Source organism: Pseudopodoces humilis, chromosome 11, assembly GCF_049639895.1.
Source record: "Pseudopodoces humilis isolate 2021_Gansu_Grassland_sample_001 chromosome 11, ASM4963989v1, whole genome shotgun sequence".
Taxonomy (NCBI): Eukaryota; Metazoa; Chordata; class Aves; order Passeriformes; family Paridae; genus Pseudopodoces; species Pseudopodoces humilis.
This window is the reverse complement of record NC_142210.1, coordinates 2,263,461-2,286,192: the sequence shown is the minus strand read 5'-3', so window position 1 is coordinate 2,286,192 and position 22,732 is coordinate 2,263,461. Positions and strand designations below refer to the sequence as shown.

Sequence of the window (22,732 nt, the reverse complement as noted above, 5' to 3'; positions counted from 1 at the left end):
CCTTTTGCATTGTGCTGAGAATATATTTCTTACACAATACTTATGGTAGTAATTCCTGCCAGCCAAGGATTTATAATCAGGCTTTGAAAAATGTATTCTTTAAGAAGAATAAAATAAGATTTTTCCATCTACTCAAATTCTGGTGCATAGTAGTGAAGCTGTGTAGTCTAATCCAAAGAGCTGATGAAATAAAAGAGAGATAACAATAGATGGACTTTGATTTGTTAGAAAGCATTACGTGTTTATCTCCCAGAAACACACATTCTCGAGCTGAAGTTTCACAAGTTGAATTTTTTAATTAAGAATTTGTGTGTCCAGGCCATGGTCAGCCTTTTGCTGTGCTCTTCTTAGAAAGCAAGGGCACTTGATCGTGTTTTTTTCTTGTTTTATCAAAAAACAAATGTCTGCAAACTGGCACACATCTTCAGCAGAAGAGATAAAGGTGCTCCCAAAATGGTAGCTCTTTTTAATTCACAGATGTGCAAGCTCAATCAACAACAGCAATAGCAAAAAACATCCCTATTTTGGAGTACTTTGTGAGGAGGTTTTGGGAGTTTATTTTACATTTAGCACTGAACAAGACAGAAGACACAAAAATTTAAACAATTATTTTATTTTACTTTTCTGTGGCTTTGCAAGCACTTCTATTTTCTTTCTTCTTCTCTACTTTGCTATGGAAAATAAGGAAGGGGAAGAATTTATTTTTTAAATCTAAAAACTCTTAAAATTTTCAGAATATATCCTCCTGATCTTTTATTGCTGTAAACAGTAATATGTGTAAAAAACATTTAAAGTGAGTTCTAAATATTCAAATCTGCACACTCATCAGATTTCTTGAAACTTGTAGCAGTGAGGATCCATCAAACTATTTTTGCACATCACCCAAAGAATGGTTGTGCTTAGGGATTTGGATCCAAAGATCCAATTTATCTTTGGATTCAGATATTTCAGATATTTCAGAAATATCTGAAATAGATATTTCAGATATTTCAGAAATATCTGAAATGTTATTCAGATATTTCTGAATAACAGAAATATTCAAATTCCAGATATTTCCCCACTAAGGACCAAGGGCTCAGGTACACACAGCCCAGGGAAGATAGGAGAAAAAGGTAAAATCAGTCAGGTGCTCTCCTGGTATCAATGCAAGTCTGACTACCTGGGTTTTAACAGAATTAAATTCATTTGAAGAAACACAACAAATTTGTTTTACAAGACAAAGGGAAGCAGCAGTTTCATGTGGTCCTGACAGAAGCTGCTTTGGTTTGCTCAGGGTGTGAAGGATGTGTGGAAGGGACCCCAATTCCTGCAAATACGGGGCAGCCTTTGGTTGCCAAGAAAAGTGGTTGTTTTTACCCTTTTTCTTTGTGTCTGTACACAAAAGGTGCCCAGCTGAGGTAGGAATACACCTGTGGCTGCTGAAGGGTGGAGCAGGGTGTAACCCTGGTGGATGCTGTGTCACTCCAGGGACTGCTCTGTGCAGCCTCTGCTGACAACTTCCGTCCCTGAGGTCACACAAAAGCTTCTGCTTGCCCAACACTGCTTGGGAAACCCGGGATGAAGAGCTCATGAGGTGTCACTGATCCAGAATCAGTCCATGAGATGCTCATGCAGTTGATAATTGCAGTTAGGGAGGGTCATGTGGGACCTAGAGGAGGAATTCCAGGGAGCAGGGCTGGATAAACAGGATCTTATCAGGCAGTCTCGGTGCTGGGTTTTTCTTGGCATTCACTGAAGTTTGATAAACTTAACTCTGTTGGTACATTTGGATTTCTGTAAGGCATTTGACATGGTGCCAGGCAACATTCTGAGTAAAGCCATGTGTGATTATTAAATCCATATTGCCCATATCCCCTGGATTAAAACTGCCTGAAAGATGGCCAAAACCCCCCAAATTGGAAATGAGGAATACTCATCTAATCAAGCTGCTTCATTTGTGCTCATTCCATGGGGATCTGCATTCAGCCCAGTGCAAATCAGTGCCTGTGGCTGGGAAAAAAATTTAAAACCATTGTCATGGAAAATGATGGGAAAATTAGGGAAATTATTACAATGAAACAAAAAACCCTTCTCAAAACCTAGGAGGATATTTGAAGGCTCCTCCTGTCAACTCCTTGCCTTTATGCTGGGAGCCCCTGGTTCAGAAAGCAGGGCAGGAGAGTGGAATCAATCTCAGGAAAAGCAGATTTACAACAGCCCTGTGCAGAGCTGTGCACAAAGGCCCAGAAAAACATCAGGCCACAGACTTGTAATAAACACAGCTCTTTCATATTTCAATATAAATGCAATTGCTAAAGTCTAATTCCTCTTTAGTTGCAAGGTGAGCAGCATTTCATCTTGATATAATCTCTGGTGCAAGGGAAGTTCTTGATACACATTTTTAAGATGTATTTTATATGTGCATTCGTTTGGTTTTTAAGCACTGTCACCTTTAAGTGTTTTTTATTTGTGTGTGGTTTATAAGCCAAACTCAGTTACAGGCACAGATTTTCCTTATGAGGAAAAGAGAAATATTTCAAAACAGGGAACTTGGCTTGAAGAAATATTTCCCTGTGAGTGAAATGGGTGATTGTAATTCTTGGAGCTCTCAGGTGTCAGCATTAGTTACCCAGCATAGTGAAACTAATGTAACCAACCAGTATTTTCCTTATCAATTCACAGATGAGCTATTATTTCAGAGTAAAAGAATAAATCTGGAGTGAGGGCTTAGAATGACTGGCCTCAAAGACTGTCCTTGAAGCAGTGTGATTTGTTGTCTACGTGGTTATTGCCTGTGGTGTTCTCTGTCTTTAAAACACTGGACTGGCTCAGGCTGGAGGTGACACTTGCATTTTCAGAGGCTATTTTTTGTAGCATTATATGGCTTGGATTATGTTGATCCAGGGAGAAAATAATCATAGAAAAACATGTCACAGACAGTGTTTTGGTCAAAATGAAGGAATCCATGAAGAGAATGAATCCAGATCCTACATTTTGCATGGAACATGGATCACATGCATTAAGCTGCAGCTGCATTGTGATGTGTCAGTAGCATTATGAAATATTCATGCTTTTGTGAGCTGAGCACAAGTACAAACCCCTTGTTCTCACCTCCCCTTGGTCTTTTTTCAGGTGCTGTGTGTGATGTTAACCCCTCATGTGGGGGTGGGCTGGGCAGGGACTGCTCCAGCATTCTTGGATTCACATTCCCAAAATCCCCACCGGCCAAGGCTGTAAAGGAAACCCCAGTTACTCTCTTCGTGATTTGGCTGCGTGGCACAAGGGGGAGCTCAAGGTTCAAGCTGCTGCTGAATATTCATAGATTGTACAGAACATCCCCAGCCAGCTTCTGTTTTAAATTGCTCAGTGTATTAGACTTAACTATAAAATCACAATTTCAAGAATGTAATAGTTTAATGGAACTGAAACTACTTGATTTTTTTTTCAGTAGAATCCATACAAACTGGCTTTTTCCTCTCTGCTGCGTTAATAGAGTAATTCACAAAGGGTTGCTTTTTTCTAAACCTGCTCTAACAATGCTGTACAGAGTCACTCTCCCCACTGAATGCAGGGTAAGAACTTCAGAGATTCTGCAGCCGTGATCACTCCACAAGCCTTAGCAGAGAGCTGAACTTCAGCACTAATATTGTGCCACTTAGCTGCTGATGGAAGTGCTGGGACTAATCACTCTTCAGCAATAATGTGCTCTTGTTATTCGAAATTGCATTAAAATGGAAGTGTGGTTCCTCACCTGTTGTGATTGGCACGTCAAATGAGCACAAGGAAGTGACAGAAAATGACTGCACTGGCTTTCAAATGAGAAATGAGAAGCCTCGAGCTTCTCTGCTACCCCAAATGAGTATTTAGAGCTATCCAGTTCTCAGCCTGGGCGTGCTGAAGCAGCAGCACATTGGCAGTGCTGGCTGTGTGGTGGCTGTGGGGACGTCACAGCATCCAGGGAAACACCAGCTCCTGCCCCTGCCCTTCTCACGTGCCTGGGAGTGCCATTGGTGCTCTGTCACAAAGCTAGAAGTGGCTTTTATCTGGATATTGCCATGCTTAAAGGATTGGGGTTTTTTGAATCAGAAATTGCTGCTTGTGTGATTTGTGAGGAAATGTGGTTATATACTCATTTTATATAAAACCAGGGACCAGACCAGGGGTTTGGTAGAGAATTAGAGCTGTAGGTGTCATTTCAGTCACCAGGTGCTTTGGGTCTCTCTTCTGTAACTCCCAGAGGACATCCCAGCCCCCTGAACCCTGGGATCTGCCTCATGACATCCCTCTTGTTGGGGAAGAAATTCCTTCTGTGTCTTGTTCTTGGGAAAGCCAGTGAAAGGTACTCCAGCACAACTAGAGTGTAAAGGACTATATATATTTATATCTTAGGGAGGGAAGGTAGGGGCAGGTTGTGAATTGAAAGCTTGAGGCTACAAGTTGGCATCCTGCTTCAGAAAAATACCTTTTGTTAGCTTCACAGTGCAAGTCAGAAGTCAGGCAGTTGCCAGAGGCAGGAATTCAGGGCTAAATGTGCTGGTGAGCTGATCTTCTCTGGAAATTCCAGTGTGCCTCCTGCAGTTGGGAGAAGTTACAAATGAGACAGATTAGAGCTGCTGGAGACTAAGCAAGTAAAGCTGCAGGAATAATTTAAGCAATAGTTCTCCCTTTCCCATCTCCCTGAAATCACAGAGTGGGTAAAGGTTTGTTTAATTCTGGATTGGATTAACTATGCCATTGCATTTCCAATTTCCTCTGTACTTGGGGGCTAACTAAAGAGATCTGTAGAAGGAGCAGTGAATTTATCTTCTCTTTGTAAAAATAAAATCTAGGGGCAGTTTATGGCACACTGGGCTCTAATTATCACTAAATAATGAGGTTGCCAATAAAAGGCTTTTCATTTCCACTCCCACAGCATAGAGCTTGTGATTAATCACTGCCTCTTTCTGGAGCTCCAGCACTGGTGCTCTGAGGTCCTGCTGGTGAGCCCAGGATGCTGCTGGGGGTGCCCAGAGTCCTTGCAGGGCACATGGGCTGGGACCCTGAGCTTCCCTGCCCTGGGACAGGGCAGGAGACAGGATTGGAGCTGTATTTCCATGTCATTTGCAGGCTGGCAGCCTCTGATTGCTGCTCTGACCAGTTTGAAGGAAACACAGAGCAGGTTTTCTGCGAGGCAAGTGGAAACAGGTTTTATGGTTAAAATATTTCCTCTGCATTAAAAAAAAACAACACAACCCAACAAAACACAAAAAGAAGCGTGCATGGAGCAGATACAGAAACAGAGATGGTGTGGTCACCAGGAGCTGCTCTGAGTCAGAGACCCTGCAAGGGATGTTCAGCCTTTTGTTGTCCAGTGGCCACCAAAACTCTGAGCTACTGTCCCATGTGTGTGACACATGCTGCTCTTTTTCTGCAGGGACAGCTACTTCTGCTAAGAGCTGCTTTTTTAATTGCCATCTCTCACAAAGGGTTTATTTTCAGCAGTGACAAGCAGTTGCCCAACACCCCATAAAGCTGAGAGTCCCTGAACCTCAGCGAAGTGGGGACACTGCCCTGGGCTGGGGATGCTCTCTGGCTGTGGCAGTGTCAGCTCTGTCACTGCAGGCTCCTCACAGGCTCCAGCCACGCTGCTCTGCCCAAGCTGACAGTCAGATTGCAATGGTACAGCAGTTCAGCAGCTTTGTGTGAGGTAGGTGAAGGAAGCAGGACTTTCCTGTTGGCTTTCAGCTGTTTTCTTACACTGGTTACTTTCTTCTCAGTCTTTTTATTCTCCTTTGATTGACTCACAGAGATTTTAGAAGTTCAAGAGGGCAATAAGACATGGGACTCTCATTCCCTTCTAAGGCCTCCATGTGCTAAGTAAAGAGAAAATCCAGGGTGGAAAATGTGCAGAAATTTGCTCTGCCTCCTCAGCAAGGCAGTCCTGCCACTGCTCCCCTCTGTCCTCTTGTGCCAGGCTGAGATGTCTGCTGAAGGGCTGCCTTGGGATACCTGGCAGGGCTTTGGCTGGAGCTTCCAGCATTCAGCAGAGATCCAGAGTGCTCCTGAGAGCAGCCTGTGCTCCCAGCCTTTGCTGTGTTACAGGTGGGAGTGATTGAAACTCAGAAACCTCAGTCCCTCATTAACCTGCACCCGAGCCATGAGCATCAAAACACCATCCTGCAGCTTCTGTGGATGGGCTCTCCACCAAGAGCTGATGGATTTGGTGTGTCTGTGTAGCTGCATGCTGCAGTGTCCAGCTGCAATCATGAGTATTCCCCCTGGATTTGTGCACACACAGCCAAGACTGAGGTTTCCAGCCTGCACGAGTCCACGAGTGTGGGAACCCACCTGTGCAAGAGCAGAAGGTCTGTGAAGGAGAAAGTGTCAGCTGGGAAACAATTCCCTGGCACTGAGGTGGCTGAAGACGGGGTGGCACAAGGGCAAAGGAATGCAGTTCAGAGCTGTGCTCAGAGTCCAGCTCCTTTGGATGCAGGGAGGCTGGGCTGTGCCCACCCTGTTGTGCTCTCACCAGTGGCTTTAGTTCTGCTTCTACACCTTCCAGCCCTGTTCCATGTAGAGCAGTGGCATTAAGCCACAGGCTTCGATTGCCTGACAAATTTGGCCTGTGCTGGGCTAATCATACAAAAATTGTAATAGTTTTACCTTATCTTTTTTATGTGGATCATATATTGCTCTATTTGAGATGAAAACCAGTAAAACACTGATTAAATGGTTTTTTTCTCAATCAGTTTGCTGTGTTTGTACCATTTGCCAGGGGGAGAGCTGTCATTAGAGTTTCAGATGTTTTTCCAAAAGAAATGAGAGACCATTATTGCTGAGCATTACTGTCTATTTGGAGGCCAGTCATTTTTGGTAGGATTTAGTCTCATGCCAAGATCCAAAGAGAAGCTTGTGAGTGTATGTAAAACAAGACAGACACATTGGAATACCCTGTACTCCTCAGGGATTAATAAACTCTTATCTTAAACACTAAGAGAGAAAATCAGGTGAAATAATTTACCTTTTGCCAAATTGATCCTTTTTTTTTTTATTAGCTTTTTGCCATGGTAAAAACAGGTGATTCATTTAAAATGCAAGCAATAAACCACTTCCTGACCCCTGCACCTCTTTTGATTAATTTTAATCTAATTTACAAACATTTTATCATTAATTATTCTTTAAATGCAATCTCAGAGTAAAGGATTGGCAAGTTTAACAAATGTCTGCAGAAAATACTTTGCTATTCCTGACAGGAAACACTTGGTTTAAAGTAATAAAAACAAGACAATTTTGTTCATAGCTTGTTAACCCAGTTGCTTTGTTGAAAGATTTTCTGTGCACTGGTAAGACACGACAGTCAGTGCTTCCTCCTGCTGCTCCTCTTCCCTTTGTCCTGATGCCTTAAGTTTTAGCTTTCATGTTTCCAGATTCTGCACTGCCTTAGTGTGTGACTCTGAGCTCCACAGAACGTGGTAGCAAGTTCTCCTCACAGCTCAGTCAGACACAACAATCCTTTCCCAGCCCCAGAACCAAGGACACCGCTGCAGCTCCAGGCCCAAGAGGTGCAAACAGCAGGAAATTGAGGAGAGCAACCTGGGAGGATGGGACTGCAAACCTGGAGCTGGAATTGCACAATTAACCCCAGGATGGAAATGGAGCACAACTCATAAAAGTGTGAGAACTCATGAAACACCATCCTGGGCCCATTTTGGATCCATCCTGGCTCCATCCTGGATCCATCCTGGATCCATCCTGGATCCATCCTGGATCCATCCTGGGTGTATCCTCAGCCAGGCTCTTGCACTGCCCAGGGTGTATCCTTTGAAGGCCTTTTAATAAATCCCCACTTTATTCCTTTAACTCTGGCCAGTCTCTGTTCCAGGGAGCCTCTCCAGGCGTCAGGACAGCCTAACTTTCAAAGCCTGTGGGTTTGTGCATGTAGTAATTTCTCTCTCAGTAAATCTCTGTAGAACACATTCAGACATAATTGTCCATCACCATATTCAGAAGAGGAATTCTGTATCCAACAGTGCTAGCTGTGTAGATTTGCAGTTTTTTTCCCATAGTGAAAAACAGCTGTAATATTTGTGTGCTGTTCATAGTGACTAATGCCTGTTCCATGTGCTTTCAGTAGCACCAGCCCAACTCACCCTCTGTAAAGTTCTTCAGGATAACTCAGACATGGCTGATGCTGCAGACAACTGAAGTCTGTTCAGATCCTATTGTAAATGTTGAAATGTCACATGCTTGCTTTCTTTTTTAACATAGTTACATCATTTATTCTTCTATTATTTGTTTTTTCCTTGGTCTTTGCTGTTAATCATTGCAGTATTTTTAGCACAGAGATAACAAGTGCTGCTTTGTAGCTGATAGTTGTGCCACAACAAACTGCCTGCTATTCTCTCATTCCTTTTGTCTTGTGTTCAGAATGATTTTGGTTCTTTGTGTTCTCTAATACTGTACACATCTTAAAAAAGCAAAAGGAAAAAAGAGACTTCCTGTCTATTTTTTTCTCTTTTTTCCCCCTGATTTTTTGACAGAAAAGCAAAGCCAGTTCTCTCGTTGTGGTTTTTTGTCTCCCTGGTATTTGTAGGCTGAGCACAGGCAGGTTTGTGCTTCCCATGCTGAGGGGTGTCAGCTCCTCTGTGTGTGGTGGGCAAAAACTCTCAGCATCTCAGGAAAGACTTGAAAAACACCCAGGTCAGGGCAGCTGTTGAGTTTGAGCAAAGAGCTCTCTGTCTGCTCAGCCAGTGGCAACTACTCAGAACTATCAGCTCCTTTTTTAACCAGGGGTGGTCACACTCAAGCTCTCAAGTGCTTCATCTTGCACCTGACGTCCACAGAAAAGAGAAGGAGCTGCTGGGTGGCTCCTGACCTCTGTGCCTTGCCCTGGGAAGTGGGAGAGCACTTGGTTCCTTGCCCATTAAAATCTTCCAAGTATGAACTTAGATTTTTTTTTTAGGCCCAGATGATCAGTGGGAATGGGATGGAACAGGGTCCTTTTAGGATCTCTGCCTGTGGCATCATAACTTCATCCCCTGAGTATTAAACTGAGAGGAGTAGAATGTTATTACTAATTATTTGTGATTATGCTTACAGGCAAAGAAAAGGGCTTTCTGTAGGGGAGGGCTGTAGGGCCATCACTGCAATATCAGGACCTTGCTGGAGGGGCTTTCTCTGTTGTGTACAGCACAATGTCCTGTCAGACTTGGGTTTTTCTCTATTATGTCATTCATTCTATTTATTTGTGTGTTTTCAGCTGTCTACAACTTTTAGTTAACAGGTAACATTATATTACATGTGCTACATTATATTATACGTGTGTGATGGGGCAGATTGAGTTTACCTGTCCTTGGTGAGCCTCCTGAAACTCACTGTGTTTGCTTACTCTGGGATTTTATACTGAGGATTTTGATTTTGTTTGCATGTGACACAGAGGGCTGCAGCTCTTGCAGGGGTTTAGGGGAAGGGAATCTCTCAAGAGAAATCAAAACTTTAGGGGAAACAAACTGCTAACTTGCAGCTATGTCAGAAGTGGTTCCTCTTCTCATTTGCTAAGGCCTACCTTGAAATAAGTATCAAAAATAATATTGTGCATCCCATGACTGAACTGGCAGCTCGGGTTTTCAAGAAGAGGACCTTTGTAGCGTGGGGAAAGAGATTCCCTGCCCTTATTTTTCTTCTCGGCTCTCTGCACAGTATTTTGTGGTGCACGCATTTGTGTGCATTGAATGTGTTTCCCCCAGCAATGTGGTTTTGCTGTTGTTAATCCTGCAGTGAATTTGTGTGAATTTGTGTTGCTGTTTGTCTCTGTGGCAGCAAAGTATAAAATCATGAACTCGGGCTTGTGACCTTTTCTGCAAAATCAAGGGGGAGATGCTGAATTGCAGAAGGGGAACAGTTCTAACCAGACATAAATCTCCAGCAGTATTAGCAGAAAAATTGAACAGTACAGGTCAAGTAAATTGATTTTTGTATAAATATTCTCTGTTCCAGGTTTGTGATGACAGGAAAATCTTTCTACATTTGACCTCTCTTCTAGTGCAGTTATTTTGTGAGAAGTACCAAACACTCGAGCAAGGAAAACAATGCTTTGTGTTTAACGACAAAAACATGAATAGAGGCTGCTCAGTTTCCCACGTTTCTCTTGAGCTCTTCAACCTTGACCTGGGTAAACATTTGTTTTGGACAAGTGCAGAGACATTCTGGTCTCCATAACTGGACCATGCTTGCCCTTTACTACTACTGACATTTTCTACAGTGTTTTCAGGAGTGATAAATACAGTGATTTTTGCTACATACTGAAATACTGCATCAAATATTCAGTTAAGTAAACATTAGAACAAATTAAAAGCACTGCCTTTAACAGTGTTTCTAAACCATGAAGCTGGCACTGGAAAGGTGTGTGTTGAGCACATCCCCCTGTGGTGCCAGTGAGCCTGGAGGAATTGGAGCAGTGAGGATGCTGAGGCAGTGCCTGCAGCCATCATCAGTGGCACAGGATTGCTGAGTGCAGCTGGGCTCTTGTTTTACACTTAGGGGGACAATAAGTGTTAATTGTCCTGATCCATGTCAGGCACTTGCAAAAGGAAGAGGTTGGATGAAATGTGTAGGTGTGCTGGTGAGATGAACAGGTAGCTTCTGCAGTAAAATACAGATTCCTCTATCAAGAATAAAACCTGGGTGCTTTGGAATGATGAATTCAGCTACCTGTCTTGCTGGTGGAAGAGGTGAAGCAAAAGGGAAGGAGTTTAAGAACTCTTTAGTGAGGAGATTTGGAAGTCTTAGTGTTCTGGTCTCTTTCTATACAGCACTAAGATCTCCTATTTACTTTTTACTTCTATAAAACTTGGCACCACCATCTTTGTGATGAATTTTTTAACCTGGAAATAGGAAGAAATTGGAACTATGTACCTTGCACTAGTGCAGCCCAGAAAGGTAAATAACTTTTCCATTTGGGACTCAAGGACCTACCACCTGCTCTAAGGTAATAAGATGTGGGCAGAAGTGGAGACACTGGAACAGATAAGAATTGCAGTGAATACATTGCACAAATTTATTGGGAAAAGTGGATAAGGGGCTGAAATGGAATGCATGTGCATTAGTGCATGTTTAGAATCCATAATGGTCATGAGACATCCCCAAGGAGCCAGGGCAGCCAGGGGAGCTGACAGTGCAGATCTCAGCTGCCTTGTGCTTGAGGCTGGCAGAGAGGGGGGGGCTGCACTGTCCAGACCCCTCCTTGGCCCAGGAGGGGAGGAATGGTGGGTGTGCAGTGCTCCAGCTGCCCAGGGCACAGCCAGGGCAGGAGCTGCAGGACAACACGGGACCGAAGGCAGGGGAATCACCGAAGGCTGCGAGGGCAGAGATCAGGCCCTGAGCTGAGCTCCCACAGAGCTGCACTTGGGCACTCCTTATTGACAGCTGCTCTTTAATCTCATGTGTATCTACATGCATTTGGAGAAACTGGCTGCTGAGGAAAGCTGCAATTTTGACCTCAGTATTAATCTATTTCTGTTTTGTTTTGCTTTTAATGAGCCACGGGCAAGGTCTTCTCCCTGTGACATATGTCGGATAGTGTGCAAATTAGGACATTTTCCATTTTGCTTCATAAAAATTCCTATGCTGGGATCACAGAATATCCTTTTGTATAACCATGGTCATCTGTCAAGACTAATTGTTAAATATCTGCAACCAGGGTTTTCAGAAAGGCAATTGGATTCTTGCTGCCGTGGCCTGTCTAAAATCCTATCAACCAAATAATGTGAACCCTTGCTCCTGCTCATTCTCTCTCCACTGCTGAGTTTATTTGTTGCTTTTATTTGCTCTCTGCTTTTATTTTTTCCTTGTAAGAGTTCAAGTCCTCTCCTCTTCTGAGACTGTATTTTCTGCTGTGTCAGTGCTGTTTTCCACCAGTGTCTTCCACCTGGCAGGTTCAGAAGTTGGGCATTGCCTGTTTCCATTGCTTTGCCCAGCAGAACAGAGTGGAAAATGCCTCTCTCCAAGAGGGGCAGCATCAGTTTCTCCCTCAGGATTTATCCTGACTCTGTTCTGTCTTGTACTCAGGGAGGGCTCTCTCCTGGCCTGGGACTTGCTGAGGAAAAGGTGTTTCAGATTAACTTTACTTTTCCCTTAGGAATGGCCCCAGATGTTACTTTGATAAGTGTATATTTTTTGTTTACTGCTCCATTTTCTGTTCTGTTTCTTGAGACATTATAATGGGGAATGCTTTTTATGCCTCCAGTTCCCAGTTAGGTTATCAGCTTTTGGGTTTGTATCATTTTCATTGCTCATTATATTCTGTGTGACGGGTATAGAGGTTCCATTTGTGTGTCCTGAAGAGTTTATTTCACTTGAAACTAAAGAGCTTTCCTATCTGATGGTATTCCAGGCAAGTGCTTGCTTTCCCTTGACATAATAAAGATTGTCCAATTAACTTCTACAAATTTCTTTGGTGCTTTCAGTGTGCCTTAAGGTAACATTTCATACACCTAGGAAAAGAATGAAGACTGTTTCACCAACAATCTGTAATAATTTTTTTTTGCAACACTCTTCGAGCGTTTACAATATTCTGTGAAGCTCCAGTCAGTACTTTTTCAGCATGATTTTGGACAAACTGATGAACATGTCTTTTTTGAGGCTGACATCTCTTAAATGTACACTCTCTCATTGTTTTTCACTAATTTTCAGAGTGTTCATGGGCTGGCATTATCCAGTCACTTGAAGCCATCTGGTAACTTGGTTTTGTAGCTGCAGTCTTAAAACTGTCTTTATAATCTAGACTACAGGAGGTCTTTTTCAGCCTTATAGAAGTGGAGAAGGACATTATAAATGCTATTTGGCTTTGTGATTTTCCTTTTCTAATTATCCCATTAGCACACCGCATTCATCTCATCGTTTTCCATAATTGCTAATAAATAAGATTATTTGTGAAACTTTCACTGGAGCCCATTAGAATAGTTCTGGCAGAGGTGGAATTCTCATCGTGTCAGTTCTGCTTCACAAAATCTTCAGGGCAGCTAAACTCATTATGTGCCAGACTTGAGCTTTCTTGTAGTCTGTTGGCAGTTATTAAATCATTTCAAAATGAACTCTTTGCATAGGTATTTTTCAAAAGAGAAACCTTTCTCTCAGAGAATATTGCAGGAGTTGTGCTCAGCTGATTGTGTAGAACACATGGAACTGTTTTCCTTTGTGCATCCAGATTTCACCCTGGTGACTCCATCTCCTTCAGCAGAATTCCACACTGGCATAAATGCCATGGTTCTTTCCTCAGAAACAAACCATGGCTGCTGATTATGTGCCAGTAAACTTATCAAGATGTATTTCTTTTTTTGTTCTTGTTGTTTGGGTTTTTTGTTTGTTTTGTTTGGGTTTTTTGGTTGGTTGGTTTTTTTGTTTTAATAAAGTATTTATTTTGGCAGCTTAGTTCCTTAGAGAACAGTACTGGTCATGGGTTGATCATTTCTTTTTAGAGATCTCAGCCATGTGATGCTCAGTGACTGTAACCAGATTTCAGCTGGCACAGAAATGACAAAAATGTGTGATTTGAGCCATCTTTGTGAGCAGTGCTGCTGTGGGAGCTGCTCAGAGATGAAGCCCAGCTGTGTGTTGGTCACTTTTGATGCCAGGCTCAGGAGGAGCTGGGGACTCACCCCTCTCTCCTTCCTTCTGGGGAGCAGCTCAGGGAGCTCAGTGCCAGGGGAGTCCTGCTCTGGCTGGCTTTTCCTTGTGGAGAATTGTTTAAACTCAGAAACACCTCAGAGAAGCAGCATTTTTTTCCTTGCTTGAAGTTACCCATGAGTGACAAGCAGCTGTGATAACCAGGCGAGGGACATGCCACGTGTTCTGCTTGTTCTTTCCACTTTGTGAAGAAGTGGGCAGAGGGGTCAGTCAGATCCAGGCTGATAATCCTGGTGAATTATGCCACATTCCTCAACTCTACAGTTTTTGTCACTGCTTTTACATGTTGCTGTGTTCCCTGAATTGGGAAAAAAACAAAGATTGCAGAGCCCTGTAAGTCAGAGGCTTACACGCTCCAGGGGCTGCATCTGAAAACTGCAAGGGAAATGTCCAAAAATTATTAATTTGGGGACACCACAGGCTGCTGGAGATCAGCAGTGGATCCACATAATTGAATTTCAGGCAAACCATTCCAGCCCAAGGGTCAAATTATGAATAAATATAAGACAAAACACACCATCTGGTGAACCATGCCTAATGAAACTGAATTTGTTTTTCAGTGGATCTCAAGGCCAGTTAAGAACTTATCCATATTTCTCATCGCTTCTTACTAAATGGTGCATTCAGAGCTCTTCCCTTCCTCCTCACCATCACCCTTTGAGCTCTGAGTCACTCAGGGGTGGGTGGTGGCTGCTCTGGTGCTGTGCTGAGCATTTTGCTGAAGTAAAAAAGCTGCTGCACGCTGGCAAACACATGGGGCTGGAAAAGCATCATTTCATCTTCTCTGGTGCTGTCTGCACAGTGCCCTCTACTTCTGGGAGGCTTTGCAGGCAGCTCAGATCTCTGGGATGATTTCCTGCTCAGTAAGTTACACCCAAAGATGAAAGAAGTGGAGCTGGATGTGAAATGATTGCTGTAAAACCTCGCTTTGTCTCAGTATTTTGTGATTGTGCTAGAAAATGCGTGGCTTGCTCTAGAGCTCTCTGGCTTCAGCAGGCTGAGTTCTGTATGGCTGAGAAAGCAGATATTTCCTTTTAGGTGGTCCAGTCTGCAGATTTCCAATGTCTTCTTCTCTTACTGAGTAGATTTTACATTTGTACAGAAAATAGGACAGTCATATTTTTATAACACCCAGGAAATAAATGGTGAGATGTGATTTTTCGAGTCTCAGTCAGGAAGAGTTTGTACTTCCCAGTATGTCTCAGAAAGGTGTTGCTGTTTTAGCCCTTGCTGATCATAGTGGAATTATTCAACCAGTACCAACAAAAATGATGAAAAAAATGCATGGCAGATGACAAATATTTCTGCTTATATATTGCTGTCTTGATGATGTATAGTGTGTGATTAATTTTTTAAAAAATGTGATTACAAAATTAGAAACATCTCATCAAATATATATTCAATTTCCTACACAGTGAATTTTATTTTTCTTCTACATACATGGCAGCTCTTAAGGTTGTATGACAAAGGATTTCATTAAAAGCAGTTTTTGTCTCATAGAAATGTTTGCTGCTTTTCCTGAATTCCTATGAACTGAATATTAGGCTCAGATTTTCAGCTTTGCCCATGTGATGTTTGATGTCCCATTTATCCCACAATTAAATAAAAATTTTGGTGCCTCTCGCGCAGCTGCGTTGGCTCAAATCCTCAAGCGGGAAACAGCAAATGAAAATGAAGAGAACTGCATTGAGATGAAGCTCAGGTTCCAGGTATCCTGAATTTCCAGCATCCAGGTGATCCTGAAATGCTCAGCGAATGTTCCCAGTGTGGAATGTGCTCCATAATCCCTCAATAATCCTGGGAAAAGCTGCCCACAGCGTCCTGGCTGCTGTGGTCAGCTGCAGGGCAGTGGTGTGAAAACAGCAAATACAGCACCCTGTTCCTTGGCTTTTGTGGCTAAATAGCACTGCTGCTCAGATCTGTCTCTAATGCAGCTCCTGCAGTCATTTGCCTGGAATTCAAAGTTTTTTCTATTTTATATAACTTTTTTTTTTTTTTTTTAATTTTTTTTTTTAGGGCATATTTGACTTTGAGAAAAACCTGAACCTTGCTTCCTTTTCATATTAGGATGTAAAAAAGACACATTTCAGAACAGCATCTGGCTTTTTAAAATAGGTGTTTTTACTCAGATATCTCAATTTGTCTTTATTTATTTATGAAATAGAAAACATGCCTTCAGTTGAAATGCAATCCCATATGTAAACAGCATTTCGCCTTCTAACTTTTTTTTAAACTTGAGATGAGCCTTACCTAAGATCTAAAACAACTGATACTGTTCTTCTGGAATACTGAGAAGCTGGGTTTGGGAGGCTGTTGTTTTTATAATTTGCTTTTGGTTTTTTTTAAAGCCTCATAGCTTAGCCTGATCAATCAGTGGAATAACATTGGCCTGAGGTCTGGATGGAAATTCTGTCTGCACAAGCTGTTCACTGGGCTCCAGTGTAACAGTTACTTGCAGGATTGCTCCAGTGACAATATTTTAATCCAACTTTCCTGGACATTCCTGCTGACATTTCTGGGTTTAGTTGGAATAAAGTACTAAAGCTGTAACCAGAGTTAACAATTCTGTACTACAATATTTCAGTTAAATTGCAGGTTATTAAATAAAGCAAGCCAATTTCTGATCTCACTTAATGTACATTTCCAGTAATTCAGGATCTGATGTCAACAAAAAAAAATGGTTTAGATAGTGCAAAGAAGTAAAGTAATCAGATTATCTTTCAGGAAATGTATAGTGTTTATTTCCAAGTATTTTAACGTGGTACAGAGCTAGAAGGATCTGCAGTTTGCAGGGTGGTGGTTTGGGTCAGATGGACAATGCTTCTAGTGCAGGCTTTGGCTCTTGGCTGGGATGGGCTGGGGGAATTACTCCCTTCTTGCTGGGTGTGCAATTTTCCTGCACTTCCCTGCCCTGTCTCCTTCTCCTCAAGAGCTGTAGCTCCTCTTCTCTGAAATCAGCATCTCCCAGTTCCTGAGTCTCTCCAGGCTCACGTTTGTTCTAGCAGTGATCTCCCAGTGAGAACACACAGCACGAGCACAGCTTGTAATCACATTTGTAAAGAAATTAATTACACACTATACATCATCAAGACAGCAGTATCCAAGCAGAAATATTTTGTCATCTGCCACACATTTTTTTCATTATTTCTGTTGGTATTGGTTGAACAAAGGCTAGAACAGGTTATTATGGGAAAACCCAAGAGCTGGCTTTGTGCCCTGCAGGTTTTTAACCTCCTTTTCCACCAGCTTTTTACCCCGTTCATGGGGCAGATCCCATCTGTTTCAGCACTCCAGTTGGTTTTCTGGGCTTTTCCAGGTGGGCAGGTCAGATTCCAGAGCAGAGCTGGGCCACTTGTGATGCTCTGGTGGTGGCACAGGGAGGCAGAGGAGCAAAGCAGGATTCGCACAAGTCACACATGCAGTCCCTGACATGTGGAATTTGGCTAAGCTGTGTGATTAATCTAATTGTGAACAATCTGGACAAGAGAAATACCTTTGGATAATGCATGCATATCTCCAGAGCTCTAAAGAGGGAGTCCTTAAGCATGGGTGGAACTTGAAGGATAGAGAGCCCCCTTTGTCTCCATGGGCTGTGAACTCCATTCCAAACAGCCCTGTTTTCCTGGTCATGAGCTACATGGAAAGGAGCATTTAACAACAGCTGAATTAACAGTATTATTAACAATTAAAAATAAACAGCTGAGTTGGCTGAGCCTGACTTCCCCAATTCTGGGTCCCTTTGAGGACTCTGCCATTAATGCTGCTGCTGTCTCTGAGCTGGCCGTGTTTGTGCAAACTCCACGCAGTGCTCCCGGTTTGTAAGAGCACCTAGGGGCAGTTCATGGAGGCTGGTGATTCATGGGGAAAAAAACCCCAATGTTATTTGCCAAAAAGCACCCCAGCCAAGCCAGAGGTTTCTTTATCCTGGATTATAGTGACATCAGAGAAAATCCAACAGCTCTAAGCGGGGGTTGAATGGAGAGCAGTCAAGAGCAGTGAAAAGGAAAACCCTTGCATTTTGCTGCTGTTGAGGAGTTTCTGATCAGACCAAGCAGCAGACACAGGGAATCCCCAAACAGACTGGTGCAGGCCAGGAGTTGAGCCAGTAAGTTCAATTTCCCCTGTTTTAAAGCTAGGTGATTTCAGGAAGCTGTGTCACAGGTCCCTGTGCTTCTCCCGTGGGTCACCATGTGTTTGTGTTCACAGGATGAGCTAGGCTGAGCATTTGGCAAATGATACAATTTGTGAATAAAGGTAAAGGCAGGTAAGAGGCAGCAGTGTTGTAACATTGTCCAAATGCATTGATGTGGAATTTTATAATCCACACCATCCTTGGCTTCAGGGTAGTAGTTTAGCTGGGTTCTTCCTGGGCACATCAGTGCAGCTGGGTCTACTTTTAAGGTCTACGCCCTGCCATCATTTGGAGTTTGCCATTGCACTGTGAAAATTCCTACTTCAGATTAGTTTTTACATGTGTAAGTTACATATCAAGAAAAAATAAAACATTGTCTTTAAGAGGCTCAGTGAACAAAAAATACCATCTCAGTGAAAAATGTTTGCTTTAACATTTGTCATCTAAATACTGTGTGGCTGTTAAGGCAGAACACAATTTTTATCAATTCTCTGTTCTAAATATTTTTAATTTTTTTTTCTCCTGAGAAGTGCCATTTATTGAGTTTACTGAAAAATCAGGCCATTCTCAGTTATTTCTTTTTCTAAGCCACACCTTTAGCAGCAGTGTCCTACGGTGTGTTCTGCCAGCAGTTTGCATACATTTGTTGTCCATCCTAAATGAAACTAAGGACAAATATATTTGGAGAGCTAGGTCTCCCCCAGTTCATTCTGTTGTATTTCTACAATAGAATTTGGGCCTTGTTTTCTACTCAGAAGTGCTGTCTTCAGCTTCAGCACAAATTGCTTTACAGTGAAGAATTCACTGACAGGAGAACGTCTGGCGTGTCTAAGCGTGCAGGGATGATCAAAGTGAAAGATGGAGCAGGATGTTCCTCTTGACATTTCAGTCCAAAGGAGCAGAGCCAGTGGCTCCCTCACTTACAAAGATGCCAGTTTTAAGTCTTTCATGAGCTCCTTCTTGGTGTGTGTGTGAGTCTGGGAGAGTTTGGTTTGTGAACACTGGTCCAGTTCAAAGCTGGTCATGCAACACATCCCCGATCCCCTTGGTTACAAAGAACTCAGGGGTTCATACAACCCTAAAAACCATAACTCTCCAAAGAAGGCTGCTCTGTAGCTCTTTGGAGCTCAAATTGTACGCAGATAAATGCTGGAGCAAATCTGAAGGAGTCTGGATACTGGCAGGAAGGGTTCAGCAGACCCTGATGCTGCTGAGTTCAGCTCTCCAGCTGCAGACACAGGGAGGAGTAGAGACCAGATGTGCACAACCCCAGAATTTTCCCCATGAGGGGACCTTGGTGGAGCCCCAGCCCCAGCAGGATTTGAGAATACCTTTGTGAAGTGTTCCCAGAAAAGACATGCACGAACTGTTCCACCAGCAGCCAGTGAGAGAAGGGGTGAGAGCAATCTGCTGTTCCTCAGAGAATACAGGGCTTGCTCGGGGGGAATTGCTGCAGGTGGGGCTCGATGGGGAGCTGTGCTAGAGCAGCAGCTGCTGCTTTACAGTGTCCCCAGAGAGTTTGTCCCAGCTGCTCTGGCAAGAGGACTCCAATGCACACTTTGATTATGTATCTTTTTCAAATCACACCCCCTTTCACTGCAGTTTGCTTCAATCTCATGTAACATGATTTTTGTCTTAAATTCCCCGAGTTTCTGCAATAACAAAAATAACAATACAAAAAAAACCCCATACAAACAATAACAAAAGAGTGCATTTTTGGAAGCTATCAGCTTTGAGTGCTGCGTGGAAGAACTTGAGAATGTTAGTTAAAAAGGTTCAAATACTAAATTATGAATGAAACAAACCTCTCTGTGGTTTATGAAATTGCTGTTGGTATATGACTCGAATAGTTTAAGGTGGTAAATGATTCTGCAAGAAACTGTGACTTTTATTCTGGTTGCTGTGTTTAAAAGATAAATATTTATAAAAATTTTATTCCCATTTACAAAACATTTTGTTTTTGTAAGTTCCTATAATATGGTTTTTTATTCTGATGGGTATGGTTCTAGTCACTGATCTGTTCTTTTTTCTGTTTTTCAGTTATACCAGCAGAGTTGTTTCCAACGGACTAAAGGCACAAATTAATAATCCAGAACTGAAAGTCAAAGGATTGGACCCACTCATCAACAATTTAATTGATAAACTTAAGCACTTCAATCAAGTAAGTAATTTTCCAAGATAAAACCATTTTATCATGGAGCTGAAGGTAAAATAGGTGGTACTGCTCATCATATTCCATCTTCCAGGATTATAGGCCTGATGTAGCTGTGGTTCCATTCTCCCAGCTGGGTTGTGAACTCCAGCGAGGCAGAATTCCCTGGAATTTGCTGTTGATGAGCTGTTCTGGAGCCCAGAGCCCCAGTGGGGAACTCCTGCTCCTCTCAGACCCTGGGATACTCCTGGGCTGGAGGACTGGCTGTAACTTCTTTAAAAATTCTTTTATGTTTCTTTTTTCTCTCTCTGATTCTGCTGCTGTGCTTCTTGTGCACTTCTCTTTACTCCTGGATTTCTCAGCTTCTCTGAGCTGAGCTCCTTGGGGATATTCCCTCACGGGGAGTCCTGCTTACCACAGTCCTCTGGGTCAGGACACAAACTCCAAAGCCTGTTGGGATCTTGTTTCTCCTGTTTATTAGGATGTTATCACAAAACTTGGCAGGTCTCTCCAGACTCTCTGCACAAGTTTAATTCACTGCAATCTGGTTCATTTCTTTCTGATGGTACAGAATGGCCTTGTGGCTCACTTTGGCCTTTGAAGACACAAAATGGCCCTGAACTACACAGTTCTTTTATCTTTATACTCATTCTTATCCAATTAACAATAGACATGTGTATCATTTTTCTTAATGACCCAATGACCCATCACCTGTGGGCTGCACTGTGACATTTTCTATCCAATCACCTACTATTACCTAAAAACCTCTAGGAAAAGAACATGAAGAAGAAAGAAGGAAAAGAAACAACATTCTAAATCCTTCATCTTGTTTTATGCTTTCTAAACTGTTTTAAACTCTAAACTTCAACTTTTTCACCCAGTGACTTAAGAAACTCTCTAATCTCCACACTCACACTTTTTGCTTTTTCTATCTAACAGTTGTCTTCATGTGTCACCAGGAAAACATGCTCATGAATCTCATGTTATATGAAATTCAGTGTTTTTCTGGATGTCAAAGCTAAGTATCAAGAACAAGTGCACACACTCTGTGTCTCAGACTCCAACACTGTCCTTTGTGCAGCTTCCTGCTCCTCATGAGCTGGATACCAACAGATCAAACCCAAAATGAGCCTGTGAGGGTTTGACAACCAACTTGAAAATGCTGAAATCAGGACAGAGGGTGCTCCAGGATGGATTAACCTCACCCCTGGAAAAACATTTCCTTCCCAGGCCTTTTTCTCCCCCAAAAGCACAGGTAACCTCCAGGTTTGTCAGAGGTGGGACTCAGCTGTGCCTGCCTGTGCCCTCTTTGGGTCCCACAGATGCATTTGGCATTCCTGGTGCTGCTGGCATCCTCCAGAGTGGGGCTCCCTGAGCCTCCTGCCCAAGCACAGCTCGCTCTGAGCCCCAGAGCAGGAGCCAACAGATTTAACAGAGATTGATTTCCATTTACAGCAGGCATGTTTTCCTGTCAGCCTGCAAGAAATGCTTACAGCAGAGGTGTTTGCACGTCAGTCTGCTCGTCACCTTTCACCATTAAAGAGCAATAAAGCCACCCTGGTGGGTGGGGTGGGCAGGAGGAAAATAATCTGCACAGGTACAACTGAGGAGGGATTGCTTAGTCAGGATCTGGGAGGTTGTTAAAGCTGTGGCTGTGACTGGGAGTCAGGAATTCCTCCACTTCCTTCTGAAAAAGTACAATCCTTCCTTACCTCTCATCAACCAATGGTGGTAAATCCATTATCTAAGCTGTAATTAGTGGTCTGTTTTTTTTAAAAAAAATTATTATGTCTAATATTTTCATGTTCTGAAGGCTGCAGTTTAGGGATTCTTTGTATCACACTGATTTAACTCACCATGGGGGATTACAACAGCCAGTCTGGTGCAGTACTTAATATTACACTGAAATAGGCATTATGTGGTCAGATTGATGAAAAGGATAATTCATTATTTATCTGTCCTTCCATGTTAAAAAGCAGAGTGTTAATTTACTTTATAAATATTAGATATATCCATCTGTGTAATAGTGCTCTATAAACACTGACAATAGGCAATAGTTAGATTAAATCAAAAGTAGTTGTATATTGGAAATTCTATTTCTTTGTCTGCTGTAGAAGAGTAGAAATCTCCCTGGTCTGAGCTGCATACCAATTTTCTTAAGTTACATACTTTTTAAAAACAGTCTCTAAAAGCACTTTTTAACCATCAGAATAAAATCCAGCTCTTGGCTCTGTCTGTAAGTTGGAAGTGTTGCTTTCTGGTACTTGTAACTGTTTTAGGAGAATATCTTCGTTAACTAAATTTAACTCCCATCAGATTGAGGTGCTTAGCAATAATGGATTCCAAGGGTGAAGGATTAAACAGAATACTGATTATTGCCCTAAGATGGTTTGTTCTTAAGTACTTAGAATAATATAAAATCCTTTGATCATAATTTTAGTAAGATTTCTTTGGAGATCAAAGCATCAAAGAAGTTGCTAAATATCTGAGGCTTTCACATGCAACATCAAACACATGTAGCTGTTTTCTACTTCTTGGATTTTTGTTTCACTTGTGATATTATTGTACAAAAGCCAGTTAAATCAGGAGTTTAAAGTGTCATCAATAGTGTGTGTAGACTGTAGAGGTATAGAGAATTCCATTACTAATTTTATGGACAAATTGAGTTTTTTTGTAAGAATAAATTTTTAAAATGTATTATCATTATTATTATTATTATTATTAGTAGTAGTAGTAGTAGTAGTAGTAGTATTTTTTAGCCGTGTGTAGGGTGAAATTCAAGCCCTGCTCAAATAATGTGGTATATT

At 42.3% G+C, this 22,732-nt stretch overlaps 1 protein-coding gene across 1 annotated transcript in view; it reads left to right on the top strand.

Moving 5' to 3' along the window:
• LOC102099531 (glypican-5-like) overlaps window positions 1–22,732 on the top strand; it is a 328,856-nt gene that overhangs the window by 167,884 nt on the left and 138,240 nt on the right. Inside the window, exon 7 of the mRNA XM_014258398.2 lies at window positions 19,814–19,934. Coding sequence (XP_014113873.2) covers window positions 19,814–19,934 — 121 coding nt within the window. The remainder of the gene's footprint in view (window positions 1–19,813; window positions 19,935–22,732) is intronic.